Source organism: Engraulis encrasicolus, chromosome 24 (genome assembly GCF_034702125.1).
Source record: "Engraulis encrasicolus isolate BLACKSEA-1 chromosome 24, IST_EnEncr_1.0, whole genome shotgun sequence".
In the NCBI taxonomy this organism is placed as follows: Eukaryota; Metazoa; Chordata; class Actinopteri; order Clupeiformes; family Engraulidae; genus Engraulis; species Engraulis encrasicolus.
In genome coordinates this window covers 46955610-46978377 of record NC_085880.1, presented here as the reverse complement: position 1 = coordinate 46978377, position 22768 = coordinate 46955610, and the positions used below count along the sequence as shown (strand labels likewise).

At 40.7% G+C, this 22768-nt stretch overlaps 2 protein-coding genes across 2 annotated transcripts; both read left to right on the top strand.

Moving 5' to 3' along the window:
* The first annotated feature begins 3754 nt into the window (after positions 1–3754).
* On the top strand, positions 3755–11603 carry LOC134441125 (zinc finger protein 239-like). The gene is made up of 4 exons (XM_063191313.1): positions 3755–3767; positions 4126–4481; positions 4557–4923; positions 11569–11603. Exons 1-4 carry the CDS (start codon positions 3755–3757, stop codon positions 11601–11603), a joined length of 771 nt encoding a protein of 256 aa, XP_063047383.1.
* A 6276-nt stretch (positions 11604–17879) lies between these two features.
* Positions 17880–22560, top strand: LOC134441787 (zinc finger protein OZF-like). Its single transcript, XM_063192191.1, has 2 exons — positions 17880–18307; positions 21670–22560. The coding sequence occupies exons 1-2, from the start codon at positions 17884–17886 to the stop codon at positions 22536–22538; spliced, it is 1293 nt and encodes a 430-aa protein (XP_063048261.1). The 5' UTR covers positions 17880–17883; the 3' UTR covers positions 22539–22560.
* Positions 22561–22768: the final 208 nt, after the last annotated feature.

Genomic DNA, 22768 nt, shown 5'->3' with positions numbered 1-22768 from the left:
AAATCCGCACTCACAAACTGCGTCTCATTATTTATTTATATTACCACCATGTCCAAAAAGTAAACGCGTTTCGGCTATCAAGCCTTGATCAGTGCGTTTACTTTTTGGACATGGTGGTAATATCAATAAATAATGAGACGCAGTTTGTGAGTGCGGATTTTTCTTCCTTACCTTAATGTATTTTCCATCTAACTTGGGTAATGCACATCAATTTTGGTTATTATTTGCATCAGACCACTTAAAATGTTCACACGGGTGTCTGATGCTAATGGAAATGTAAAAAAAATATGAAAAGTGATGAGACTTAGATCAGTGATTTTTGGTCAGGCGTACCTGGCAGAAAACTGTTGCCATGGCAACAACAATCACAACAGGAGTTACACGACATCAAAGTTGGTGTGGGCACTTTTTAACCCTCCCCCCCACCACCACCACCACCACCATGGTCTGGATAGGGTTCAATATTTTGTGTATACTATATATATTATATAATATATTATAGTGTAATATTTTTTGTAGTTTATTTCCAGAATTCATGCTGCCCATTCAAAAATGTTCATTTTTTCATGTAAGTATTCAGGATGACTGGGAAAATTGCACTTTTCATACATAAAAAATCTTCTCCATGGTACGCCATTTTGAATTTCCAGAAATAGATTTCTTTAGCTGCAACACTTACCACACTTTGGTTATACTAGTAAATATTGGTTTATTATTTAGTAAATATTCACGAAAACATAAAATGTGGTAATAGACAGCACAGTTTCAATGAGCAGCATAGCTGCAAAGGTGCATTGTGTAGGTTGGTGGCCAGAGCAGCTATTGCAACTATGATGCTTATTGCAAAATGTGATATTTTCATGAATATTTTCTGATATGATAAGACAAGAGGCCTGCCCACTTAAATCCTCTTTTTGTTCTTTTATTTGTTATCTTAATTAAAGAGCACAAAGAGGATCTAAGTGCAGACATTTTTCGTTTGTTTATGTTGGACAACTTTTAATCAAAAGTGCGGTGTAGTCTGGTTAAATGGATTATTTCTAGAAATTCAAAATGGAGGACAATGGAGAATCTCCTCCTTGTCATGTATGAAAAGCAAAAATTTGCAGGTCATAACGAATACTTAGAACTTGATTGTGTGGTAAGTCTTTGTGAAAAAATTACATTTGTGAATGGGCAGCATGCATTCTGGAAAGACAATAAAATATTACACAGTGCACCTTTAAATATTAAGCAGTGTAGTCGGGGAAACTAAATGGTTGGTGTGTGTGCCTCTACTTTGAACCGTGTATTGCTTAATGCTTGGTGTCTTTGAGACATGCAGCCATTGCTCATTCATTCTAAACATTCTCACTAGTTCCAGGTTAAGCTTACGTCTGAAAAGCCTATGTGAATTTAAGCGTGCCGCCGGCAAAAGGGTTAATACAAATTAGTGCTGCACAATATTAGAAAAATATGCGATACACGATAACATGACTGTATACAGCGACATCGATATTACTCGCAATGTTTAATATATACATATACTTTCCCCTCTCTATTTGCCATTCTACACTTAATCATGTATAAAACAACTGAGAGCAATGTTTTATTGCCAACATTATTTTTTATTAGGAAAAAACGTGGCAAATACACAGCATCAACGTAAAATGTCAACATTTTTAATGCATTTTTTAACCTTCTCACAAAATGTCCTGTTTAAAAACTGTTTATACGTGCACAACTTTTGCGATACGTGTACATCGCGATATCGATACATTTTCGATATATCGTGCAGCCCTAATACAAATTCATTGAGCAACCAATCTATTTTCAAGCACCACCCAACTTCAGTTATATATTATCACTGTTGTGCCAGTTCACAGATTTTCTGAACTAGTTCAAGTTCAGTTCATAGATGCTCAAAGTGAACAGTTCACGTTCAAAGTTCCCAATTTTAATTGTGAACTAGTTCAAAGTTCAGTTCAGTTCTTTTTTTTTCGTGCAATATTCAAATAAATAGGCCTACTTTTTTCACACCACGAGAAATCATACATTCTTTGAAACTGATTAGACATTTGCTCATGACGCTGCAATTGTGGGTTTCATACCAGGTGATGAAACTTGCAGCATGCAGTACAGACAAGGTAGACCAGTTCTAACCTAGTTCAATGAAGTCTAGCATTTCAATAAATAAATAAATAAATAATATGTATAACATGAAATATGTATATAATTTTATATGATATTATATAGCCTATCTGTTTGTGTATGAATTCATTTACATGGGCAAAACTTTTGAATGAAGATAGACCTAATGAAGGCAAAAGTCAATTGCACGAATATGCCTATAGCCTATTTTTAAGGAAACTTATGTGACACACTTATAACACATGTAGTGGCCAAATGCATTCACACAGGATGGATGTTTTAACTCAAAGTGCCGTTTCAAATTCGAACAGGACGTTGTGGATGTCCTTACTGTTTTTGCTGCGCAGGTGGTTTAAATGTTCATAAGGATAATCGGTGTCTGTCTCCGTGCCATCCTTTCCACGAACCACATTTTAAATGCAGCGCTTGGTCTGGCTGATTCTTGCTCTCTCTCGCGCGCGCTCTCTCTCTCAGACGCAACTCATCATGGGTAACGTCGTGCGTAAGCAGCAATAACTAAAGCTGGGCTTACACTGTGCGACTTTTGCCACGATTTCGCCACGATTTGGCACTCGCACGACTTTTCGGGAGTCGGCACGATTTCTTGCTCAATCGCAGGTCAATCGTGAGTCTCGTATCGTGCAGTGTACATGGGGTAAAGAAAGCGATTTCGCCACACAATCGTGCAATCGCAGGGTCGCAAGAAAATCAAAACTGTTTGAAATCCTGGTCGTGGCTCGTGCGTAAATCGCACAGTTAAAGTATTGCTACGACCCGATCTGACACTTCACATGCACAAATGAATAGGGCCGTGCGATTCGCTGATGAGCGCGACCTCATCTCCACCTCAGGTGCACATGTTCCCTCCTCTGCAGACCGGGGAAACATAACCTTCGCGGCGCACAGTGGAAGCATTTGGCTCGCATCCGACTGTCGGCTCGTATAGTGTGACGGCGTGAGTCGTGAGATGTGAACTTTTAAATGGTGAGATTCCATCGTGCAGTGTGAGCAGGAGCTTAATACCCACGAGTGAAAATATCGCACAGTGTATGCCCGGCTTTAGCCTGTGTTATCCAACTATTCTCAGCCGGACAATACGTTGCCCGCAATGCATTGCGCACAGAGATGTCAAAAGAAATTCTCACTGATGATACAAGCGGCACCAGCGATAGAGAGAAGGGCGGAACTTTCTCTCGTTGCGCTTCAAAAGAGAAAACAGATGTCACTCAGCTTTCAATGAAAAACAAATTCCAACGTTCATTTACAGTGATGTATGCCGTTCATGACAAGTAATGTGAACTAATTCACGTTCAAGTTCTTTATTAAAAAATGTGTTGCGTTCAGTTCAACGTTCACGAAAAAATTAGCGTGTTCAATGAACGCGTTCTTTTGAACGCGTTCACGCACAACATTGTATATTATGTACATGTTTTTTGTCCTGTATTGGGTGGTGGGCCACCAGTGGCCACTAGGGGGAGGGTGCCTACAAATAAGAATTAAACATTGAAAAATAAACAGACAACCAAGTCATGAATCATATTCCTTTCAACATTAACCTCAATGATACACCCATGTGACTGATTGTATCATTTATTTGGCTTGCACACATTTAAATCAACAAAGTATGCCTAGAACAGGTAATGTACATTTCTGGGAGAATGACCCAAAATCTCCAGATTGACGACATTGAAAATGGTCTGGGCCCGAAACAGCTGTTGCTCCATATTTTGTCCTCAGACTTTTTACAACTTTAATATTTATTACATTACGAATGCCTCGCATGCACCTCATTATATTACTTTTTAAAATATTGAGCTGAATATGTCAGTGCATAAGTTGCGAATGGTTATGAGAACAGTATGAGAACATTTGAAGGAATGTCCATAGACTTTCAGTATGTAAAGACTATTAACCATGTCTGAAAATTATCGATACAATTCATCAGCTGTAAAGTCAAAACTCATTTATCTGTTTTTCTTCCTTTTCTTTCCTCAGATGAACACCAGGCAGCGCACAATAACGCAGACAAATACCAGTGTGACACATGTGGGAAAGGATTTAAACATAAAAGTGCCCTCATTACCCATCAGAGAACACACAATGGAGAAAGACCTTACCAGTGTACTACATGTGAAAAAGGCTTTAAACAGAAAAATGGTCTCATCAAGCATCAGAGAACTCATACTGGGGAATGGCCTTACCTGTGTGCTACATGTGGAAAAGGCTTTGCAGAGAAAAGTGCTCTCATCACCCATCAGAGAATCCACACTGGAGAGAGGCCTCACCAGTGTGCTACATGCAGAAAAGGCTTTAAACAGAAAAGTGCCCTCAACAAGCATCAGAGAACTCATGCTAGGACATGGCCTTACCAGTGTTCTACATGTGGAAAAGGCTTTGCAGCGAAAAGTTCCCTCATCACCCATCAGATATACCATACTGGAGAAAGGCCTTACCAGTGTACCACATGTGAGAAAGGATTTGCACGAAAGTGTGATTTCATCAGGCACCAGAGAATCCATGCTGGGGAAAAGCCTTACCAGTGTAATAGATGTGGAAAACGCTTTACAGAAAAAAGTACCCTCATCAAGCATCAGAGAACTCATACTGGAGAAAAGCCTTACCAATGTAATGCATGTGGGAAAAGCATGACACAGATAAGTAACCTCATCGCCCATCAGCGAATTCATACTGGGGAAAAGCCTTACAAGTGTGCCACATGTGGAAAAGGCTTTGTACATAAGTATGATCTCAACAAGCACCGGAGAATCCATACTGGTGAAAGATCTTACCAGTGTATTACATGTGGAAAAAGCTTTGCAGAAAAACGTTACCTAAACAGGCATCAGAAAATTCATCTTGACTAAAATGAACACCAGTGTTCTTCAGAGGAACACTGGAATTGTGCTGTCACAGAGTATCTGGGTGGTTGACAAATAAGTGTATAACACAATTTTTTAAAAAAACATTCCAATTCTTGAAAAAAAAATGGATGGAATTATATTGTTCAAAGAATTAACTGTTTAGAGCTGTTAGTGGTCTGTGAAATATCTCCCAATTTTTTCCAATTTTTAGATGTTTTTACAGTCTCTGAGGAAAATGTGTCTTTCGGTGTGACATGACATTTCTGTAAGATACAATTCATAATATTCTGCACAACCCTCACCCCCAACACACACTACTACCCACCCACACCTATGCATCGTACAGGCAGACAACTGCATTTTTCACTGAATTACTTGTAATAATTGTGTAAATGTGACAAATAAATCATTTGGTATCCATACATCCTTGCAGGATACATTGAAAAACAAGTAAGGACTGAGTAACACATAGCATAAGTACGTGACACCGCAGGACATGAAGTCACACCACAGGGCATTATTTTGTATACATGACTGACCTTGGACCTCATGCTAACTGGATAATGATATTGATTTTAATCTTAATATGTGTGTGTGTGTGTGTGTGTGTGTGTGTGTGTGTGTGTGTGTGTGTGTGTGTGTGTGTGTGTGTGTGTGTGTGTGTGTGTTTTACCATATCACAAACTCATATTATTATTTTTTCAGAGGGATCCTTGGCTTGAATTACAATATATAGTAGACCCAATGAACTAGCCAGGAAATAAGTTACCACAATAAGTTATATAACCAGCAGCTCCACACACATACACAATAGAATTTAGCATGCTTGTCCCTAGCATACTAATTCAGTCCCACCAGGAAATCGCGGGCATTTTCTCAAAAAATCGCGGTCGGAATTGCCAGATGGTGCACGAGGATTTCCAGAAAATCGCGATAAAAGTTGCGGAGCTTCTTACTGTGTTGTTGCGATTTTGTTGCGGCATGAAGTGAAAGGTGCGATTTTTGTTGCGATTTTTAATGTGTTTCCCCACGCTTGAAAGTAAGGGACACTGCCACATTCCATTCCTCTGGTGTTTTTTTATTATTTCCATTTTTATATTATAATTTTGGTTCTTAGGCAAAGCAGGGAAGCTGCCAGGGCGAGTTTTTAGCCAGAATGTCGTCGTGAAAAGTTCCATCTCTTTCATGCTGCCATTAGGACACCCTTCATTACAATGCTGTTTATGGCCGTTTGACTCTGTTTTGAATGTCATCACCGTTTCAAATTGTAAGCATACAAACTTCGTATCATGTCGATATCCATTCCTGACTTTAAAAAGTGGATACATAATTAACTATAGGCCTAAGTAGGCGGGCGGAATTGGGCATGTCCACCCAGTTAAAGAGGCTGCGCGACAGGAACTCTTGTGACTGAAATCCTGGTTAATGTGAGTCGACTCGTCTGCTACACATAGCCTGCCTGTGTCGGCGTTTAATTTTCAAGCTGGTCAAAAGCAACACAAATAAAAGCAGAGAGAGGGGTCGCTTTCGAAAGAAGGCATAGCCTAGGTTTTTTTTTGTTCTCCCGCGCCGTCAGCCGGCTTTAAATTAACGGCTGATGATCATCATTCAATGTAACGAGGATGGAGTTCACAGATTTCCTTTTGTGAAGGGTGCTTGCTGAATAATGCTCAGAAATTATATTAATTTTGGTGCTCTTGTGCATATAAAAGACGAAGACATTGTTATCTAGGCTATAAAACACCACGTCGCCTGCAGAACGGAGGTCTCAGCTGTCAATCAATACCGTCAATCGCGCAAGGAAGATAGAAGGAGAGGGAGAGACAGAAAGTAGTTTTCCAACTTACTACTCCCACAGCTTTCCAACGTGTCTGCTCTGGATTTATTCATGTTCAGTGTTCCTTGTCCGTTTGACCGCGCCAGGTTAAACGAAAGTGATTTCACGACACGGTCACCACGGTCACCAAGTGCTCGTATCCAGCCATAGCCCAATTTGCGCGAAAGAGATTACTATATCGGCCAGGCACGCACGCAGCATTCACAATGAAGGATGGAAATTACTGCTTTGTTGTGGACAAGGCATTTGCGCATCTCAATTCGGAGGGAAAATGTTGCCTTCTGTATGCGCACAAGTCAAACACCAAAGTGGTCCAGCAGGTGGACCGTTTTAGAAAAAAGAAAACACATCTTGTTGTAGGAGCCCTATACTTGGCGTAATGTAGATGACTGTCATGAAGTGTTAATTATATATTTATGTAGGCCTACCACATTTTAAAAATGTAGGCCTATTGGTTATGCCAGACTAGTCATACATTTTCCCTCCTGTGACCATGCGAGCAGACGCGCAATGAGAACATGGCGTTTCCTACATTCGTATTTATTAGTTTTTTCCCCCTCACCGACAACTTTGTACATGCATAGTAAAGTGCTGGGACTGATTGCTAGGTTACTTTTTTATTGTATTTTTTTATTGTATTATCCTTTTTGAAAGGAAGTTTGTCGACGTCAGTGAAGTCAGCGCAACATGGATTGGTTCAAAGTGTTCAAAGTTGCACTCTCGCGCAGAATTCGCAGGATTTCATTGAAGTTGCGAAAAACGCAGCGATTGCAACATCGCGATTTCCTGGAGGGACTGCTAATTGTTCTCCGTTAGTTCATTTGCCTTCACCTCAGCCTTTGGAAATCTCCATGTATTCATACAACAGCTTTGAATCGTGGCAGCATTCGAGAGAGAGAGAGAAGCAATTTGAACGGCATAATGACTCAAAAAGGGCCTTGTATCTTTCGCTGGCCATGACGAGCTCAAAAAGGGCCTTGTATCTTTTGCTGGCCACCCCCTTTCATTTGTTTGGTAAGGAGAGACCACCGGCAGGCATACGAGACCAGCGTCCTTTACTTTCAAGTCTCTTAGAGGGCTACGTTTTCAGTAATAACTCAATATTCAAAATATTCCTCAAGTTAAAAATTGCAACCAATATCACACTTTCCTTCATCAACACACACACACACACCAGAGACCAGAGACCAGAGACTAGAGCATGGCTCCCAGGCACCAACTGTGTGTGTGTGTGTGTGTGTGTGTGTTTGTGTGTGTGTGCGTGTGCGTGTATGTGTGTCTGAGTTTGTGTGTGTGTGTGTTAGCCACAAGCATGCTAATAGCATGTTCTCTATAGAAATGCAGTCTTATCCCATCTCACCTTATCTGATCTGATCTTATCTGATCTCGTCCCACTTGATGCTTTACACCAACGCAATGAAAAACCTGAAACATAATGGGTCTACAATTACCACTTTGAAATAACTATGAAACATAGTAGCATAAAACAAAGAATATGCAACAGTAGTAAAGCTCATCTAGCAAATAGAATCTGCACAGTTACTTTCTGTATTGTTTGACGATATGGCTTCCCACTGCGCAAACAAAAGTGAAAAGTGAAAGCCCATTGGGAAACTCCAACTCCCATTGTCATTGTGACACAGCACTCCACAGCACACAAGTGAGCACCGCACACAACGAAATTGCATTTATGCCTCACCCGTGCAAGGGAGCAGCCCTCAGTGGCGCCTCATGGGGAGCAGTGCGGTGGGACGGTACCATGCTCAGGGTACCTCAGTCATGGAGGAGGATGGGGGAGAGCACTGGTTGATTACTCGCCCCACCAACCTGGCGGGTCGGGAGTCGAACCGGCAACCTCTGGAATGCAAGTCTGACGCCCTAACCGCTCACCCATGACATGCCCATAGCATCATGATATGCAGTTCTGTCAGATCCACTCTAGTCAAAAATGAGACGAGAAACAGAGATACATTTCAGAAGCTTTATTTCTGATTGCACATTTGTGTTTGGCGGTATGGCTCTGTTTGGAGGAAGCTCCCCGGCTTCTCCATGAGCTCCAGGGAACAGCAGCATCCTGAGGTGGAGTGCCTTTCATTTAGCTGGAAAGGCAACATACATTCCTTCTGTCTAAAGGTGTATACATTGCATCTCTCTCTCTCTCTCTCTCTCTCTCTCTCTCTCTCTCTCTCTCTCTCTCTCTCTCTCTCTCTCTCTCCCTCTCCTCAAAGGAAATGAGAGAGAAAAGGGAACTGCCTTCAACCAAACTGGTACTCCATGTGAACTCTTTTAAATGCAGCACAAAGTGAGTTTGGTCCGTGAGTTTGGTCAGTGGACGAGGCGTCTTTCAAGCAGCAAAAGAAGTCCGGTTGCCTAACAACTAAACTCTTATCAGAAGTCCGGTTGCCTAACAACTAAACTCTTATCAAAAAGATGACCTGGATGAATAAGAATATTCACAAACATTGTGGTCTTGGCTTGTTTAATACCCACATCTTTCACCTCCTCTCCTGTCCTCTCCTCTCCTTTCCTCTCACCCCATCTTCTGTCTTCTCATCCCCTCTCCTTTCCTCTCCTCTCACCCCCCTCTACTCTCTTGTCTTCTCCTCTCCTCTCCTCAAACCCCATCTTCTGTCTTCCCCTCTCCTCTCCTCTCCTCTCCTCTCCTCTCCTGTTTTATCTTCTCTTGTCTTCTCTTGTCTTCTCTCCTCTCCTCTCCTCTCAAGCCTTTATTTTTTGTTTATATGAGACAGGACAGTGAAGGAGGTGACAGGAAGCGAGTTGGGAGGGAGAGATGGGGGAGTGTCGGCAAAGGGCACGGTTCAGAATCGAACCCGGGTCAGCCGCGTAGTAGACCAGTGTCCTACCATTAGGCCACGATAGGGCCGAGAAATTATTGGTTTAATGACCTCTGTGAATGTCAGCACAAACATTGGCAGGAAAAAAGGCCTGATATTTCCAGCTAATGACCTGCTATATTGGCTACTATTTTGAAGACTATTGGTGGTTGCACAAGTCAAATTTTAGGCCCTCACAAACATATACAAAATAATTGTATGGGCATATTATCATTTTCAGAGTCCACCGAGTATTGAGGTTGTGTAATTTTGTGTCCTTGGCGTTCTTTCATGCCACAGAGATAAACGAAATCAAACAGTTTAGCCAACATGTGTGAGAAAATGTGACCTATGTCTGGTTTAATGAAGTGCTGTGACCTCTGTGTGTGTCAGAAACATTCAGCAATGGACTTAAATGAAAGAATGAAAGGTCCCCTTTCCAGTAATACCAAGCGCTATTGTATATAATATTGACAATATCCCAAGCTGTCCGGGACCTTCTTTCGTGCAACTGCACTACAAAATGCTCTAGCCATCATTGTGTTTGTCTGGTAAATGGCCTCAGGTGCACAGACATGTGTAAACTGAGAGTGTGCGGAAACCAGGCAACCATAGACAGTTCAGATGAAGGGGATGACATGGAAGATGAAGAGTACTGACGACGAAATATAAATCTGCATGAAACTATTCTTTCATTAAACATATTCCCTTTGCAACATGTTTCTTTATTGGCTTGTAACCCCTTGTATAGGGTCTCAGTCTATTTGTTTATGAAATAGCCTGTATGAAATGTTGTATATGAACATTTATCTAAATTCTGTTAATGAGATACCATATCTGAGTGGTTTAAGTAAAGTGTTACCCAATGCCCTATCATTCCAGGGCCTACCATCTAGATTGTATTTCTTCACATACACTACAACAGTGTTTCTCAAACTTTTCGTGCCATTCCTCCCTTCAGAGGAAGGGTGTCTGTCTGCGCCCCCCTCGAGCAAAATGGTTATGAAAACAAATAAATAGGCCTTCGTGAAGTTTATTAGAGCCTAATATACACGTACAGTATGGCCTATGTTCTCTAAATATTAGTGACTTAATGGCAAAGCAGAAAAGTATTAAAAAAGAAAAACCTTCTGACTTCACGCGCCCCCCTAGGGGGGCTTCCGGCCCACTTTGAGAAACACTGCACTACAATAATTGAATACTTTAACAACTTGTGAATGTTATGTACATTCACATATGAACTACAGTATAAACAAAGTTTGTTTAAGTAAAGTGATACCGGCATTGTATTAGTCCATTCTATTGGGTCCTATTTTGAAGACATTTTTGCTGGTTGCACAAGTGACATTTAAGGCTCTCACAAACATATACTAAAATGATAGCATGGGCATATTATACATTTTCTGAATCGGTAGTGTGCCCTGAGTATTGAGGTTGTTAACTTTGGTGTCCTTGGTGTTCTTTCATGCCACAGATGTAAACGAAAGTGCACAGTTTTGGCACAATTTGTGTGAAAATGGGAGCTATTTCTGGTTTAATGACGTGCTGTGGCTTCTGTGTATGTCAGACAGATTCATTAATGGGCTGAAATGAAAGCCTGAAAGGTCCCCTTTCCAGTGATAACAAGCACGATGGTATAGGATATTGGCAATACCCCCAACATAAGCCATAACTACATATACAGCCGATATTAAAAAACAGTATTTATTATAGGGGGGTAGTAACTTCAAGAGCTGAAAAAAGTGATTTCGCTACCACCCCATGACTGCTATCAAGCTTTTTCTACTAGTGGGGAGATATACCTTGCCAAAAAACATTGCTAGCACCCCGACACCCCCAGATGGCACCGGTCGACCCCTGCGGCTCATAGCCTATTTGTGCAGATGGGCGTGACACTCTCTGCCAGCTCAGCGCAGCTCTGAGGACCAGTTTCCAGCGTGACACTCTCTATCAGCTCAGCGCAGCTCTGTCTGTCTGGGCTAATGGGCTCTGATTGCCAACTTGTTTCCTCAGCCAGGACTCTGACGAGACCTGACGAGACCTGACAAGACTTTCACTCCGCTCCGCTCTCACCTGCCCAGGTGTGTCAGAGGGGTTCTGCTCTTCTCTTAATTATTGTACACAGCAGGAATAGCAAATCGGAAAGTCTGCAAACATCAAGTCTCCGTAGCCACGTAGCCTTGTAGCCTTGAAGCCTCGAAGCCTCTTTTGGGCCCGGCGACCCATTCACTCTTTCGTAAAAAAAAACAAAACCCTCAACTACATCAAAACAACATTACAATTACATTACTGAGAGATTTAAGCAAATAAGATTTGGGGATTACTATGTTGGTGGCTGTAAGGATATAACATTTGCTCTGCACAAATTGGTTAGTGCTCTTGGAGCCAAGTGCATGTACAAAAGTAATACGTAGAGGTGTCCAAAGTAAAGGTGAATTCATGGAGTAAGCACAACACTAGCACATGATATTGCATAGCAGCAGTTATTCCATCGTACCATATGAGGATGATGTTGTTACTGAAAACCCTAAGAAGAAACCCCTCCCCCACAATTTGATCCAACCAGTGCAGAATCATCAATCATCACCAATGGAAAGGCCTGATCACACTACAGTCACTAGAGTAGCGTAAGAGTTTAAAAAAAAAACACTCAGACTGGATAGCAGGGCACCCTTGATTAGAATTGAAATTACTTTTCACATTCAGCCCTTATCATCCTCTGGATCCTGAAACCACAACAACTTTCCCATTTGCACCTTAATAGCTGAGACCCTTTAGTCACCTAACAAGGGGAGTGGTCTACAGCTCCACCTCTACTAATGGCCCAGGGATAAAGCTCATGGCTACTTCCATTAGGTCAGAACTGCAGAAGACTTGGCTAAAAACAGGAATTGGCACCATCAGGACAGAACTGTTGAAGATTTGGTTAAAAAAGGAATTGGTACCATCAGATCTGGACTGCTGAAGATTTGGTTAAACAGGGGAATCTGCAAAAAAATACTTCTGCTGGCTACAACTCTGACCTGACTAAACCAGAACCTGGATGAATGAGAATCTTCATAGATGCTCATCACAACTCACAATGAACATGGATGACATAAAGGAAGAGGACATCTATGACTTTCTACCAGAGCATTTGTCTGCAGACACGAAAGATAGTCGTACTTGGACACCAGTTTGCAAAGAAGAACCACTTTTGTCACATGAATATGGAAGAGAGGAGAAGTCTCATGTCATGCAATTTAGTGGTGATGAGAGCACTTCTACAATTCAGCCATCATCTCCATCACAACAAGGAATATCTCTGAAGATGATTAAAGAAGAAAACATTGATGATTTCCTTCCGGAGTATTTGTACAGGATAAAAGAGGAAGAGAATGATACTGACACACTGAACATGAAAGAAGAAACCCTGGACATGAAAAGAGAAACAGAGTCTTCTCTAATGGACCAAAATGCAGACATGGCCCCAATAGGTAAGTTTCATAACTTAAAAGTACACTGTGTAAGATTTTTAGTTGTTGATTTCCAGAATTAATGCTACCTATTCACTAATGTTACCTTTTTCTTGAATACTTACCACCAGCATCAAATTCTAACTGGAAAAATTGCACTTTTCATACATGAAAAGGGGATCTTCTCCATGGTCCGCCATTTTGAATTTCCAAAAATAACCATTTTTAGCTGCAAAAATGACTGTACTTCAACAAAATATGCCCAGCAATATACTGTACGTTTCTGGGAGAATGACCCAAAAATATCTCCGGATTGAAGACATTAAAAATGGGCTAGGCCCAAAGCAGCTGTTGCTCCATATTATGTCACTTTTTTACATTTTAATTTTACATATGACAAATGCCTCATGTGCACCTCATTATATTACTTTTAAAAATGTTAATAGGATAACGTCACTCAATTTGAACATGCAGTTGTAATGCTCACACTACCCTGAACTTGTCAGTACCTGAGGTTTTTTCTTCTTCTTCCTACTTTCCAGAGATTCAAGTCATTGTAATAGGGGCAGCGCTTTGTTTACATTACAAAAACGGTTTTTATGTATTCCCAAAAGTATACAACATCAGCAGACAACTAGAAAACAGCAGTACTTCATGGGAAAATATTGGAGTAGGCCCGTATTATTATTATTTTTTAAATGTTAACAAATGCTGCCCCCATTAGAATAGCTCATATCTTGGAAAGAGCTGAGCCGAAAAATGTGGCATCACCGGGTACTGACAAGTCAAGAATAGCATGAGCAATACAACAGCATATTGAAATTGACTGTGAAATTGACTGAAGTGGTCCTTTAACAATTTACCATGTCTCAAAATTATGTATTCTTCAATTCATCAGTTGTGAAGTCAGAAATCATTTGTTTGTTTTTCTTTTTTTTTCTTTTCTCATATGAACACCAAGCAGCTCATAATAACACAGACCAACACCAGTGTGCCACATGTGGAAAAGGATTTAAACAGAAAAGTATCCTCATTATTCATGAGAGAATCCATACTGGAGAAAAGCCTTACCAATGTACCACATGTGGGAAAGGATTTAAACAGAAAAGTATCCTCATTATCCATGAGAGAATCCATACTGGAGAAAAGCCTTACCAATGTACCACATGTGGGAAAGGATTTGCACGAAAAGGTGTCCTCATCAGGCACCAGCAAATCCATACTGGGGAAAAGCCTCACCAGTGCAATAGATGTGGAAAATGCTTTATACAGAAAAGTCACCTCATCAGGCATCAGATAACTCATACTGGGGAAAGGCGTTACCAGTGTGCTACATGTGGAAAAGGCTTTGCATATAAAAGTGCCCTCATCACCCATCAGAGAAGCCACACCAGAGAAAAGTCTTACCAGTGTACCACATGTGGGAAAGGATTTGCAGGAAAGAGCGATCTCATCAGGCACCAGCGAATCCATACTGGGGAAAGGCGTTACCAGTGTTCTACATGTGGGAAAGGATTTGCAAGAAATAGCGATCTCATCGGACACCAGAGAATCCATACTGGGGAAAAGCCTCACCAATGTGGTACATGTGGAAAAAGCTTTAGAGAGAAAAGTCACCTCATCACGCATCAGAGAACACATACTGGGGAATGGCGTTACCAGTGTGCTACATGTGGAAAAGGTTTTGCATGTAAAAGTGGCCTCATCACCCATCAGAGATACCATACTGGAGAAAAGCCTTATCAGTGTACCACATGTGGGAAAGGATTTGCACGAAACTGTGACCTCATCAGGCACCAGAGAATGCATACTGGGGAAAAGCCTCACCAGTGTGCTACATGTGGAAAAGACTTTGCATATAAAGGTGTCCTCATCACCCATCAGAGATCCCATACTGGAGAAAAGCCTCACAAGTGTGGTACATGTGGAAAAAGCTATAGACATAAAGGTGCCCTCATCAGGCACCAGCGAATCCACACTGGAGAAAGGCCTTACCAGTGTACCACATGTGGGAAAGACTTTGCAGTCAAAAGTGTCCTCAAAAGGCATCAGAAAATTCACATTGCCTAATCCAATTCTTGAAAAAAAAAATGGATGGAATTATATTCTTCAAAGAATGAACTGTTTAGAGCTGTTAGTGGTCTGTGAAATTACCCACAATTTTTTTTTGCCATTTTAGATGTTTTTACAGTATCTGAGGAAAATGTGCCTTTTTGGTGTGACATCACATTTCTGTAAAATACAATTAATAATATTCTGCACAAACATCTTCTACACTGTATACTATTGTTCTTTAACCCCCACCCCCAACACATACTACTACCCAGCCCACCCACACACACCTATAAATTGTACAGGCAGACAACTGCATGTTTTCACTGAATTACTTGTAATAATTGTGTGAAAGTGACAAATAAATTGCCTGGTATCCATACATCCTTGCAGGATAAATTAAAAAAACAAGTAAGGCTTGAGTAGCAAATTGCATAACATTGCGTAAGCATGTCAAACCACAGGACATGAAATCACACCACAGGCCTTTCTCTTTATTGTGGCAATTTCAATTGTTTTGCATACATGACTGACCTTGGACCCCATGCTAACTAGATGAATAAAAACAATATAATCTTAATATGTGGCTTTATTTATTGTATTTGTGAATGTCTGTGTGGGTGTGTGTTGTGTCTGTGAATGATGGCGAGGGCAGCAAGGCCGGCACGCAGGCCAGACAAGACTTGGCAAGATGTGTGTGTGTGTGTGTGTGTGTGTGTGTGTATGCAGAGGGCAGGCCAGACAGGGTGTGTGTGTGTGTCCAACCCCCCAGAGCTCACATCAAGCGCTCAAGTCACAAATGAGGACAGGATTCCAGCGTGACACTCTCTGCCAGCTCAGCGCAGCTCAGTGCAGCCCTGTCTGTCTGGGCTAATGGGTTCTGATTGCCAACATGTTGCCTCAGCCAGCATCCTGACTAGACCTTCGCTCCACTCTCACCTGCCCAGGTGTGTCAGAGGGATTCTGCTCTTCTCTTAATTATTGTACACAGCAGGAATAGCAAAGCGGAGAGTAGGCAAACATCAAGTCTCTGTAGCCACGTAGCCTTGTAGCCTCGAAGCCTCTTTGTGCAGATGGGCCCGCCGACCCGTTCACTCTTTCGTAAAAAGAACCCTCAACTACATCAAAACAACATTACAATTACATTACTGAGAGATTTAAGCAAACAAGACGAGGCAATTACTATTTTGGTGGCTGTAACGATATAACATATGCTCTGCACAAAGGGGTTAGTGCTGCTGGAGCCAAGTACAAAAAGTAATACGCAGAGGTATCCAAAGTAAAAGTAAATTTATGGTGTAAGCAAAACACCAGCACAAGATATTGCATAGCAGTTACACCAGTTATTCCATCGTACCATATGAGGTGGATAGATGATGTTGTCACAGAAAAAAAAAACTAAAAAGAACCCCTACCCCACAATTTGATCCAACCAGTGCAGAATCAGGTACATCGGTCTGTAGAGTGACTGTAGACCAGTTACTCAGTTCAGTTACTTCTACACTTTTACTTTGGCCATCTCTGGTAATTCAGCATCACAGGCTGTGGGAGTCTGTAAGAAACTGAACATTTTTAGATGTATGAAAGGACCTTTGTGAAGGTTTGTCATAGAGTGAAGTCATACAGTAAAGAGAATCCACATAACCTGTGGAAAGGCCTGATCGCACTACAGCCTCTACAGCAGCCTAACAGTTACAAAACACTCAGACTGGAGGTCCGTTCGAAACAGGGAAGGCAGCTGTCCTTCCAGTGAGCTAACTGGACATCGAGTCATGAAGAGTGGATCGAAACGAAAAATTGCTTTATTTCCTCCCTCGGCAGTTGACTGCATTTGTGGGCGTAATGGGGATATTTGAGGTCAGCATCAGATGCTGACTTCGCTGCCTTGGTACCCAACATGCTGTGCGCCACCTCCCTCTCAAACGGAAACCTGAAAAACAAACATGGCTACTACCCAAGCTACTACCTTATCATACTCTTTATTCTGACACTTATGTAGAATATTATTATTATTATGACAATTATGTAGATATTGAAAATCGAATGGATAAATCAACATTGTAGTATCTAAATGTGCTGTCGCTAGATCTATTTATAGCCTATTTTACGATTCCGCTGTCTGACGATCATTCACCATTCAAATAGCATGCATAAGCTAAGCGCTAAAGTGATGAACGTAACTCCCACCATAGAATCACCGTAACATCAAATGCGCAAGGCAGCGCACTCGTTAGTGCCGTTCGTAACGGCTGCCTCATCAGCTAACTTCACCTATCTGATCAATGACCTGTTTATGTAGGAGGAGAGGCATCGAGTCACTGCCTCCCGTTTCGAATTGAGCCTGGATAGCAGGGCACCCTTGGTAGAATTCAAATGACTTTTCACATTCATAGCCGTTAACACCCTCTGGATCCTGAAACCACAACAAGTCTCCCATTTACACCTTGATGGGTGAGACAGTTTGTCACCTAATGAGGGGAGGGGTCTAGAGCTCCGCCTCTAGTGGCCCAGGAATAAAGCTTCTACCTTCCATTAGGTCAGAACTGCAGAAGACTTGGCAAAAACAGGAATTGGCACCATCAGGTCAGAACTGCTGAAGATTTGGCTAAAAAGGGGAATCTGCAAAAAGTACTTCTGCTGGCTACAACTCTGACCCCTTGACTACCAGAACCTGGATGAATGTGAATCTTCATAGATGCTCATAACAACTCACAATGAACATGGATGACATAAAAGAAGAGGACATCTATGACTTTCTGCCAGAGCATTTGTCTGCAGACACGAAAGATAGTCGTACTTGGACACCAGTTTGCAAAGAAGAACCACTTTTGTCACATGAATATGAAGGGGAGGAGAAGTCTCAAGTCATGCAATTTGGTGGTGATGAGAGCACTTCTACAATTCAGCCATCAACTCCATTACAACAAGGAAAATCTTTTAAGATGATTAAAGAAGAAAACATTGATGATTTCCTTCCGGAGTATTTATACAGAACAAAAGAGGAAGAGAATGATACTGACACACTGAACGTGAAAGAAGAAGCCCTGGACATGAAAAGGGAAACAGAAGAAGCCCTGGACATCAAAAGGGAAACAGAGTCTTCTCTAATGGAACAAAAAGCAGACATGGCCCCAATTGGTAAGTTTCATAAGTTAAAAACTAGAACATCCTTAACCCTATCCAGACCGGGCTTTTTTGGCATTCCTGGGACCGAGGGGGGGGGGCTGTTTTGAACAGCATCAGTTTGGTGTCATCTGATGTTTGATGACGCCTGATTTTATTGCCCAAAATGTCACCTTAATGTATTTCAAGTTTAGGCAAAGGATGCGCTCAACTTCTTGGAAAAACGAAAGTCTTTGGGTACGCGATAAAATGGATCAACTTAAGGAAGAAAAATCCGCACTCACAAACTACGTCTCATTATTTATTTATATTACCACCATGTCCAAAAAGTAAACGCGTTTCGGCTATCAAGCCTTGATCAGTGCATTTACTTTTTGGACATGGTGGTAATATCAATAAATAATGAGACGCAGTTTGTGATTGCGGATTTTTCTTCCTTACCTTAATGTATTACCTGTATTACCTTAATGTATTACCTTAACATCAATTTTGGTTATTATTTGCATCAGACCACTTAAAATGTTCACACGGGTGTCTGATGCTAATGGAAATGTAAAAAAAATATGAAAAGTGATGAGACTTAGATCAGTGATTTTTGGTCAGGCGTACCTGGCAAAACTGTTGTTCACAACAGGAGTTATACGACATCAAAGTTGGTGTGGGCACTATGTGATCTTTTCATGAATATTTTCTGATATGATAAGACAAGAGGCCTGCCCACTTAGATGTTCCTTGTTGTTCTTTCATTTGTTATCTTAATTAAAGAGCACAAAGAGGATCTAAGTGCAGACATTTTTCGTTTGTTTATGTTGGACAACTTTTAATCAAAAGTGCGGTGTAGTCTGGTTAAATGGATTATTTCTAGAAATTCAAAATGGAGGACAATGGAGAATCTCCTCCTTGTCATGTATGAAAAGCAAAAATTTCCAGGTCATAATGAATACTTAGAACTTCATTGTGTGGTAAGTCTTTGTGAAAAAAATTACATTTGTGAATGGGCAGCATGCATTCTGGAAAGACAATAAAATATTACACAGTGCACCTTTAAATATTAAGCAGTGTAGTCAGGGAAACTAAATGGTTGGTGTGTGTGCCTCTACTTTGAACCGTGTATTGCTTAATGCTTGGTGTCTTTGAGACATGCAGCCATTGCTCATTCATTCTAAACATTCTCACTAGTTCCAGGTTAAGCTTACGTCTGAAAAGCCCATGTGAATTTAAGCGTGCCGTCGGCAAAAGGGTTAATACAAATTAGGGCTGCACAATATTAGAAAAATATGCGATACACGATAACATGACTGTATACAGCGACATTGATATTACTCGCGATGTTTAATATATACATATACTTTCCCCTCTCTATTTGCCATTCTACACATAATCATGTATAAAACAACTGAGAGCAATGTTTTATTGCCAACATTATTTTTTATTAGGAAAAAACGTGGCAAATACACAGCATCAACGTAAAATGTCAACATTTTTAATGCATTTTTTAACCTTCTCACAAAATGTCCTGTTTAAAAACTGTTTATACGTGCACAACTTTTGCGATACGTGTATATCGCGATATCGATACATTTTCGATATATCGTGCAGCCCTAATACAAATTCATTGAGCAACCAATCTATTTCCAAGCACCACCCAACTTCAGTTATATATTATCACTGTTGTGCCAGTTCACAGATTTTCTGAACTAGTTCAAGTTCAGTTCATAGATGTTCAAAGTTCCCAATTTTAATTGTGAACTAGTTCAAAGTTCAGTTCAGTTCTTTTTTTTTTCGTGCAATATTCAAATAAATAGGCCTACTTTTTTCACACCACGAGCTAGAAATCATACATTCTTTGAAACTGATTAGACATTTGCTCATGACGCTGCAATTGTGGGTTTCATACCAGGTGATGAAACTTGCAGCATGCAGTACAGACAAGGTAGACCAGTTCTAACCTAGTGCAATGAAGTCTACTAGCATTTCAATAAATAAATAAATAAATAATATGTATAACATGAAATATGTATATAATTTTATATGATATTATATAGCCTATCTGTTTGTGTATGAATTCATTTACATGGGCAAAACTTTTGAATGAAGATAGACCTAATGAAGGCAAAAGTCAATTGCACGAATATGCCTATAGCCTATTTTTAAGGAAACTTATGTGACACACTTATAACACATGTAGTGGCCAAATGCATTCACACCGGATGGATGTTTTAACTCAATGTGCCGTTTCAAATTCGAACAGGACGTTGTGGATGTCCTTACTGTTTTTGCTGCGCAGGTGGTTTAAATGTTCATAAGGATAATCGGTGTCTCCGTGCCATCCCTTCCACGAACCACATTTTAAATGCAGCGCTTGGTCTGTCTGCTTCTTGCTCTCTCTCTCTCTCTCTCTCAGACGCAATTCATCATGGGTAACGTCGTGCGTAAGCAGCAATAACTAAGCCTATGTTATCCAACTATTCTCAGCCGGACAATACGTTGCCCGCAATGCATTGCGCACAGAGATGTCAAAAGAAATTCTCACTGATGATACAAGCGGCACCAGCGATAGAGAGAAGGGCGGAACTTTCTCTCGTTGCGCTTCAAAAGAGAAAACAGATGTCACTCAGCTTTCAATGAAAAACAAATTCCAACGTTCATTTACAGTGATGTATGCCGTTCATGACAAGTAATGTGAACTAATTCACGTTCAAGTTCTTTATTAAAAAATGTGTTGCGTTCAGTTCAACGTTCACGAAAAAATTAGCGTGTTCAATGAACGCGTTCTTTTGAACGCGTTCACGCACAACATTGTATATTATGTACATGTTTTTTGTCCTGTATTGGGTGGTGGGCCACCAGTGGCCACTAGGGGGAGGGTGCCTACAAATAAGAATTAAACATTGAAAAATAAACAGACAATCAAGTCATGAATCATATTCCTTTTAACATTAACCTCAATGATACACCCATGTGACTGATTGTATCATTTATTTGGCTTGCACACATTTAAATAAACAAAGTATGCCTAAAACAGGTAATGTACATTTCTGGGAGAATGCCCCAAAATCTCCGGATTGACGACATTGAAAATGGGCTGGGTCAGCTGTTGCTCCATATTTTGTCCTCAGACTTTTTTCAACTTTAATATTTATTACATTACGAATGCCTCGCATGCACCTCATTATATTACTTTTTAAAATATTGAGCTGAATATGTCAGTGCATAAGTTTCGAATGGTTATGAAAACAGTATGAGAACATTTGAAAGAATGTTCATAGACTTTCAGTATGTAAAGACTATTAACCATGTCTGAAAATTATCGATACAATTCATCAGCTGTAAAGTCAAAACTCATTTATCTGTTTTTCTTCCTTTTCTTTCCTCAGGTGAACACCAGGCAGCGCACAATAACGCAGACAAATACCAGTGTGACACATGTGGGAAAGGATTTAAATATAAAAGTGCCCTCATTACCCATCAGAGAACACACAGTGGAGAAAGGCCTTACCAGTGTACTGCATGTGGAAAAGGCTTTACACAGAAAAATGGTCTTATCAAGCATCAGGGAACTCATACTGGGGAATGGCCTTACCAGTGTGCTACATGTGGAAAAGGCTTTGCAGAGAAAAGTGCTCTCATCACCCATCAGAGAATCCACACTGGAGAGAGGCCTCACCAGTGTGCTACATGCGGAAAAGGCTTTAAACAGAAAAGTGCCCTCAACAAGCATCAGAGAACTCATGCTAGGACATGGCCTTACCAGTGTGCTACATGTGGAAAAGGCTTTGCAGCGAAAAGTTCCCTCATCACCCATCAGATATACCATACTGGAGAAAGGCCTTACCAGTGTACCACATGTGAGAAAGGATTTGCACGAAAGTGTGATTTCATCAGGCACCAGAGAATCCATGCTGGGGAAAAGCCTTACCAGTGTAATAGATGTGGAAAACGCTTTACAGAAAAAAGTACCCTCATCAAGCATCAGAGAACTCATACTGGAGAAAAGCCTTACCAATGTAATGCATGTGGGAAAAGCATGACACAGATAAGTAACCTCATCGCCCATCAGCGAATTCATACTGGGGAAAAGCCTTACAAGTGTGCCACATGTGGAAAAGGCTTTGTACATAAGTATGATCTCAACAAGCACCAGAGAATCCATACTGGTGAAAGATCTTACCAGTGTATTACATGTGGAAAAAGCTTTGCAGAAAAACGTTACCTAAACAGGCATCAGAAAATTCATCTTGACTAAAATGAACACCAGTGTTCTTCAGAGTAACACTGGAATTGTGCTGTCACAGAGTATCTGGGTGGTTGACAAATAAGTGTATAACACAATTGTTTAAAAAAACATTCCAATTCTTGAAAAAAAATGGATGGAATTATACTGTTCAAAGAATGAATTGTTTAGAGCTGTTAGTGGTCTGTGAAATTTCACCTATTTTTTTGCAGTGTTTTAGAAGTTTTCGCAGTCTCAGAGGA

Excerpts from the sequence above, each read along its gene's own strand:
- LOC134441125 (XM_063191313.1), top strand. Across the intron at positions 4,482-4,556 it reads ACAAGCATCAGAGAACTCAT|ATATACCATACTGGAGAAAG; the intron begins GCTAGGACATGG and ends ATCACCCATCAG. Across the intron at positions 4,924-11,568 it reads TGGTGAAAGATCTTACCAGT|CTCAGCGCAGCTCTGAGGAC; the intron begins GTATTACATGTG and ends ACTCTCTGCCAG.
- LOC134441787 (XM_063192191.1), top strand. The coding sequence starts at position 17,884 with ATGAACATGGATGACATAAAAGAAGAGGACATCTATGACTTTCTGCCA. Across the intron at positions 18,308-21,669 it reads AGCAGACATGGCCCCAATTG|GTGAACACCAGGCAGCGCAC; the intron begins GTAAGTTTCATA and ends TTCTTTCCTCAG.